The sequence below is a fragment of the Primulina huaijiensis genome, unplaced genomic scaffold (assembly GCF_012295235.1).
Source record: "Primulina huaijiensis isolate GDHJ02 unplaced genomic scaffold, ASM1229523v2 scaffold39461, whole genome shotgun sequence".
Classification (NCBI taxonomy): Eukaryota; Viridiplantae; Streptophyta; class Magnoliopsida; order Lamiales; family Gesneriaceae; genus Primulina; species Primulina huaijiensis.
Window position 1 is genome coordinate 6,456 of NW_027359286.1, and position 7,273 is coordinate 13,728.

General features: G+C 36.9%; 2 protein-coding genes across 2 annotated transcripts in view; one reads left to right on the top strand and one right to left on the bottom strand.

The window, feature by feature from the left end:
• Positions 1-6: 6 nt before the first annotated feature.
• Positions 7-2,521, bottom strand: LOC140969020 (rust resistance kinase Lr10-like). The gene is made up of 3 exons (XM_073430238.1): positions 1,573-2,521; positions 1,258-1,284; positions 7-1,177 (listed from the first exon to the last, which is right to left on the bottom strand). The coding sequence occupies exons 1-3, from the start codon at positions 2,246-2,248 to the stop codon at positions 63-65; spliced, it is 1,818 nt and encodes a 605-aa protein (XP_073286339.1). The 5' UTR covers positions 2,249-2,521; the 3' UTR covers positions 7-62.
• Positions 2,522-2,662: 141 nt separating this feature from the next.
• Positions 2,663-7,273, top strand: part of LOC140969018 (LEAF RUST 10 DISEASE-RESISTANCE LOCUS RECEPTOR-LIKE PROTEIN KINASE-like 2.4) — a 12,006-nt gene continuing 7,395 nt past the window's right edge. The window contains exons 1-3 of the mRNA XM_073430236.1: positions 2,663-3,779; positions 5,819-5,828; positions 6,044-7,268. Coding sequence (XP_073286337.1) covers positions 3,055-3,779; positions 5,819-5,828; positions 6,044-7,268 — 1,960 coding nt within the window. The 5' untranslated portion in view covers positions 2,663-3,054. The remainder of the gene's footprint in view (positions 3,780-5,818; positions 5,829-6,043; positions 7,269-7,273) is intronic.

Sequence of the window (7,273 nt, forward strand, 5' to 3'; positions counted from 1 at the left end):
TACACTTTTCAACGCAGTCTCTCATAAGTTACATACAGCTCTTCTTAAACAAATGTTATTATTTACTTTGTTTCTGATATGATTTCCAACTCTGGTTGATAACGTCTTCCGGATACTCTCGTAGCAGAGTTTGTGTCGTTTGTGACTGGAAATGGATTTGGTGGCACAGTGAGATTGTCTCCATCTCGTTCCAGCATTTGCACTACTGCTTTCATGGACGGACGATCTGCTGGATACCATTGAATACACCAGATTCCAACGATTGTAAGCTTCCTTGCTATCTTAGTTTCATCACCTTCTTCCTCGATATGCATTAATATTTCATCTCCTTGATTTAAATGATTATAAATCCATTGAGGAAAGTACACTTGACTATTATTTACCGAATTATCTACATTCTTCCTCCCTCCAACCATTTCAAGCAACAGCATTCCAAAGCTATAAACATCTGACTTGTAGGATACTTTGCCAAATGTCCTTGACAACATCTCAGGTGCTATGTATCCCATTGTTCCCCTCGCAGCTGTCATTGATACGGCACTTTGTTCCTTGGAACACAGCTTAGCGAGGCCAAAATCACAGATCTTTGGGTGGAAATTATGGTCTAACAAGATGTTATGTGGCTTGATATCAAAGTGGAGGATCTGTTTCTCACATCCCTCATGAAGATATTCGATCCCTTTGGCTATCCCTAGAGCTATATCATGAAGCCTTGTCGGATCCAGGGAATTTTTCTTCCGGCCCTCTTGAAAGATGAACCTCTCAAGTGATTCGTTTGGTAGAAATTCATAAATGAGAGCTCGTTTAAATCCATCAGCACAAAAGCCCACCAGGCGGACAACATTGACGTGATGAATTTTTCCAATCGTAGCAACTTCATTTATGAATTCCTCACCATTTCCCTGAAAGTTATGGAGGACCTTTACTGCAACATAAATGTCATTGGACAGCATTCCTTTATAAACAATACCATAACTTCCCTGACCCAATTTTTCACTAAACTCATTGGTCATCTTCCTTACATCAGTGTAAGAGAATCTAGTAGGTTTAAGAGCTCTATAATCTTCCAAAAAAATTTCAATCTTCTCTTTATTTTTTTTGTCTGCTCTGATTGAGCTGTAAAGAAGGTAGAGAGCTACTAGAATTAACGCAGAAAGACAGGAACCCAAGGTTGCACCTAAGGAATATAAGTAAAAACAATTTAGTATATATATCTTTTACAAACATCCGGGAAAGTACTTTTTTTTTTTTTTTTACCTGCAAGCCTCGCTGTGTTTGATCGATCTGCATAAGATAAAAGCGTAAACGCTTGAGAAATTTGTTTTTCATTGGGGATAAAACAATCAAGGCAAAAGTAGATTGTGTAATATCCCTATATTTATATCTGCTTGAATTGAATGGCAAGATAGTTTAAAAACTCAGCAACTCTCTTAAAAAGTGACCTGCGTTCAATAGATCCTTTTGTAGAAAACAGAAGAGGAAATACTGTATTCTTGTTCTGATGAGAGCACAAGGAATCTGTGCTTTCGTTTGAAGTTTACAGCAGGAAAAAATGGTTGAGTAAAAAAATACCTTGCTTTGTATATGGTTTGTCAACACACCTAAGCTGATGGCCTCTTGTATAATTTTTGTAGCTGCACAATTTTCCTTGAGATTCACACTGGCCACATGCTGGTTTAGACCAATTCAACGTGAGGTCCTGTTCATATATCATCTGCCGTGGAACGGATGAAATTTTATGAAGCTTGGTGCATGAACTCAACAAATAAGGATCCTCGATTAGAGAAGTGTCGATCGGAACAGCGAAGGCTTGGTATTTGGAATCACTATAACAATGAATGTTGTCTAAAAAAGGACTAGGCGGAGAAGAACAATTGAACAGTATGTAGTCAACTAAGCTGTAGTAATTCGGGAATTGGAATGGCGAGGCGGATAGATTTAGTATCTTTTGAAGAAGACATCTTTCTGGATCATAAATATTAACTGTTTGAAATACATAATCAATTTCATGAACCATAACCTTTGCTGAGAAAGGCAGTTCAAGCACTGTCTCCTTTTTCTCCTCGTCGCAATATAAATCAAAAGCAGGGCTATAACCACAATGTTGTGGCTGTAGATATTTGTGTCTGAAGGGAAACTGAAATTTGGGGCCATCTTTCCTGCATCTGGTAGGGAGACATTCGTCGTTTCCAGCTCCAAAAAATGGAAAGAATGATACCAAAAATATAAAGACGGGGTTGGTGGGCATCTTGATTAATTATGCCAGCTTTTATGTTTTTGGCCTGTTGATTTAATATAAGAAGTATAACTTCAAGATTTGTTGGCCAAATATCTAAGGCTAACAAACTTACAAAGTGGCTCGTAGCCCATAAATTTTCACAAGCTCCATACTTTAAAATCTTACTTTATTCTAAAAAATTTGTGCAGTTGACTGCGTATAGATTGGTTGATAGACCATACTTTATCTTTGATTTTGAGACCCAAAGGCATGTATGACTGAGGTCAACCCATTCAATTTCTATAGCGTGGGACCTCCATTACAGCCATCAAATCAAAAGTAATTTTATTTTCCTGTCAAATTTGTGTGAGTTTTGCTTTAAAGATGGTTTGGCAATAATTCTAATTGGTGGGAACGCAAATCAAATTTTCCATATAATTAATGAATCCTTGTGCCATACTTGATTTGGCTTCTATACTTGACTTTTTTTTTTTGATATTCCACATTTAATTCAAGAATTTACTTGCCACCAACCATATTTGACAATTGTGTCACATTTGCAAAGTTTGCAAAACACCTTGGCTATCCTCACCTAACATGATTGACTTGGATTGCTAACAGCAATTGATTGCAGGACTTGACTAGTTCACTTGTCATTTTTCAATGGCTTGCCCACCCGTGACTCAGTTGGATTACTCTTGGATAGAGACCAATAAACACGGTAGATACACAAGAAATCCTGCGAAGAATTGATAGTGAAGTGGGGCTGGTTTTCCATAGGTTGATGTCTTTAATGCCTCCACATTTCTGCATATCATTCGCCTAAAAAAAACATCATGCTTCGTAAAAACTATCTTCTCTTGACATGTTTGATCCTGGTCCATTTCATTCGGACCTCGTACTCTGCAAAGCAACACCACTGTAAGCCTTCTTTCTGTGGCGACATTCATAAAATCAGTTACCCTTTCCGATTGAAAGACGATCCAAAACACTGCGGCGATCACCACCATGAAATATTCTGTGAAAACAATACTACAGCTTTGATATACCTAGATTATCTTGAATACCACGTTCGAGCAATCAATTACCAAAACTCCACTATTCGTGTTGCTGATGCTTCTATAAAGAAGAACATCACTTGCTCTTTTCCTCTGTATTCCCCAAAGTGGGACGAACTCACTTCTTATCGACGTCCATATGATGTCGGAATGTCATGGCCCATTACTTTTATCACCTGCCCATTTGCCTTGAAAGATTCTATCTTCATAGAAACAGAGGAGTGTGTCAACAGAATCAGACACACATATATAAAAGTTGGTCACTTCAATGTATCATATGTAAGAGATATGTGTACGATAAACAACGTGATCATGTCATCATTCCCGTTGAAGGATGAAAATAATATTTCTCTTGCGGAAATCCACGACGCCCTGCTATATGGATTTGAGCTTCCATGGATTCCTATGCGTAAGTATGGACGTGGATCATGGCTTTTTGTTTCCTTCCAATCATCTTTTTTTTTCCAGCATATTTTGTATTTTTCAACCTCTGGAGGCATATAGTACGGCCATCGAAATTTCAAAACTTTTCGGAAAATTAAAAAAAAATTACTTTAGATTTCTTAAATTCCAATGAAATTTGATTTTTTTTTTTTTTTTTTTNTGTGAACTAAGAAGTAGCTAATGATTTATTTGTTAACATACCAAAGAGACCACTCCAAAATGTTGTTGCTTAATATATAGTGTATCTACATAATTGGATACGTATATGTTATTGGGATATCGGTTTTCTCGTGCCCAAAACGCAGCGGAAGTTTTAAAATTTTTATTTTATTTTGACAATCAAAATATTTGTTTGAGCACTCGTATGGTTTTAATAAATAAACATTCATAGGATGTTAGAAATTATACCTTTAGTGAATTAATTCACTCTGCTCCAATTATCCCTGGATAAGCGGAGATAGCTCTTAATGTATTTCCTACGAACTTTCTTCGAGAACTCCTTCCTTTAATCTTCGAATCAGGTCCACGACTAGAAGATTTGTTCCTCTTCCAAATAGCACTAGAATATTCGAAAAAAGTTTCAACGTTAGAGATTCAAATTCGAGAGGCGGTTCAATCTCTTTTATCAAAGAGAGTGGCCGAAATTTTTTGGAGATGAGAGAGAGGCTTTTCGAAAATATGGTGTGGTGCGGAGGCTAGGGTTTAAATCTCCTACTTAAATAAAGCATTCATGACCTAATTACCATAATATAATATTTGGGCCTTTTAATTAACATTAATGGGCTTAATTAATTAATTGGACTAGTCCTATTAGTTTAATTAATTAATCAAAGTTCATTAAGAACTTTAATTATTTAGTATGTTGGACTTGTACTCCTACAAGCCCATTAAACATACTTCCCAACATATTTAATTTAATATTTAATAAACTCAACTTTAGAGTTTAATAATTTAAATTCCCAAATTTTATAAACTCAACTCCTTGAATTTATTCTTTCCAAATTTTATAAATTCATAAATTCAACTTTTTGAATTTACTATCTCATAAATTCAACTCCTTGAATTTATTTTCTCAAAATTTAATTATCATAAATTTAACTCTTTGAATTTACTATATTATAATATAAATTCAACTTCTTGAATTTATTTTCGCAACGGGAAAAAATAATCCAGTACTTGTGTGACCCTCAATGGTTCAGGGATACAGCTAGTCATGGGTTCACAATTATTTGTGATTCAGGACATAATATTTTATTCGGGATTACCCTAATTTGCCTCATTCTATTTTCAACAATTGATCATGAGAATGTCAGAAATCATATTTCTGATTAAATCCATCGAATTATGGTAAGAGCGTCTAGTAACATCGTCCCATGATTCCCTAGATATCACTGATAGGGTATGCAAGAACCAGTCGATTATGATTAACGTACAATACGGTCCCTTCGTATCATATATCCCGATCGAATCTGCAATCATTGGTTCATCGAAGATTGCATAAGAATTTGATAAATGTGTGACACATCTTTGATAATAAATAGTGGCATCGCATGTACAATTGGAGAACTCCTTCCCCAATGTACATCTCATACTCTGGCCAGAGATTCCATGCACTATTATTTCATCAGATCACACAGGATATCCACACCTGTAGGTAAGCGGTGAATTCCCGACTACAATGCACTGGCTCCTACAAGTGTCACAATTGTACCAAATCTCGCCACTTAATGACTCTCTTGGAGTCGGTAAACGAGTCAAAGCACAGCCCTAACATATAGAGCCTCAGTGTTGTCCCGGGTCATAATGACTAAGGGTGTACAATCATAACCACGGACTTATCCTCTCGATGAATGATAACCACTTGGAAAGTTCGAGGGAGGGTAGTTCGGTATAATCATCATATGACTACTCATCTGCATGTTTGGACATCCTTATGCCCCTACCAAGAAACGCGGTACACAACATCACAGATGCTAGTCTTGAGTTCAAGCGAACTTTATCTATGTTTTAGGCGGCTGAATCGACTAGGAACGAATTTAGATTATATAGTGTTTACAAATGAGTTTCAACATCGAATTACGATTCATTTGTATTAAAGTACAATCAAGGTCTTAATCTATGTTGATCACGTGGGTATGCAAATAAAGAAATAACAAACCATGAAATAATGAGTTATATTAAAATAAAGATTGTTTATTACAACTGAGTCAATAATTTCCCTAGTCAATAGTTGGCTTACAGGACATCTACTCTAACATATGTTTCCACAACATGCTATAAACTGTAAATTTTCTGGTCTTTTTTCATGTGAAAATGAATATAGGTGTCGGTACTTTCTCTTGGATACAAAAACTGCAAGCAATGCTTACAAATTAGACTGTTTATGTTGATTTTGTCGAGATTGTTCCTTTCAGTTTCGTTTGCAATGGTAAATGTTGGATTGAGGTTCATGATTGGAGTGCCATTCTTGCTCTGTGTGATAGTCTACAAATTTAGAAGGCGTCATTTGTCGATGTTTGATCTAATAGAAGGATTCCTGCAAAGTCACAACAACCTCATGCCGATCAGGTACTCCTACTCCGAGATAAAGAAGATGACAAGAGGATTTCGAGAAAAACTGGGGCAAGGAGGGTATGGTTCAGTCTACAAAGGAAAGCTTAGAAGTGGCAATATAGTAGCGGTAAAACTACTTAGCAAGCCTAGCACAAATGGACAAGACTTCATCAATGAAGTTGCAACCATTGGAAGGATTCATCATATAAATGTGGTTAAACTCGTTGGATATTGCGCAGAAAGATCAAAGTGTGCTCTTGTATATGACTTCATGCCTAATGGTTCACTCGACAAATATATCTTTAGTAAGGAAAAAGACAGTGATTTATTAACGTGGGATAGGAAGTATGGGATTGCAATTGGAGTGGCACGAGGGATTGAGTATTTGCACCGAGGCTGTGACATACAGATCCTGCATTTTGACATTAAACCTCATAATATACTGTTGGATGAACACTTTACCTCGAAAATCTCTGATTTCGGGCTTGCCAAATTTTACTCCACTGATAAAAATACGGTGACACTCACTGCCATTCGGGGAACGATAGGATATGTGGCTCCGGAATTGATACATAGAAGCATTGGTGGAGTCTCTTACAAAGCCGATGTCTATAGCTTTGGAATGCTGCTAATAGAAATGGTCGGCCTGAGGAGAGACTTGGGAGCGAGGGATCAAACTTCCAGCAAGTATTTTCCATACTGGATTTATGATTGTTTCAACAAAGGTCGAGATATCGAGATTGGAAATGTTGATGAAAACGACAATCAAATCGTGAGGAGGATGACAATAGTCGCACTATGGTGCATCCAACTGAGTCCAGGTGATCGTCCCTCCATGAGCAAAGTGCTAGAAATGCTCGAAAGTGCAGATGAATTCCTACAGATACCACCTCAGCCCTCTGAATTACCTCGACAATTTGCAGCAGTTGAGGACCAAACTTGGGAAACAAATTCAACTGATTCAATAGCCTTGCTAGTTGATGATCTTTCAAGAGGTCAG

Excerpts from the sequence above, each read along its gene's own strand:
- LOC140969020 (XM_073430238.1), bottom strand. The coding sequence starts at position 2,248 with ATGCCCACCAACCCCGTCTTTATATTTTTGGTATCATTCTTTCCATTT. Across the intron at positions 1,285-1,572 it reads CAAACCATATACAAAGCAAG|ATCGATCAAACACAGCGAGG; the intron begins GTATTTTTTTAC and ends TATCTTATGCAG. Across the intron at positions 1,178-1,257 it reads AAACACAGCGAGGCTTGCAG|GTGCAACCTTGGGTTCCTGT; the intron begins GTAAAAAAAAAA and ends TATATTCCTTAG.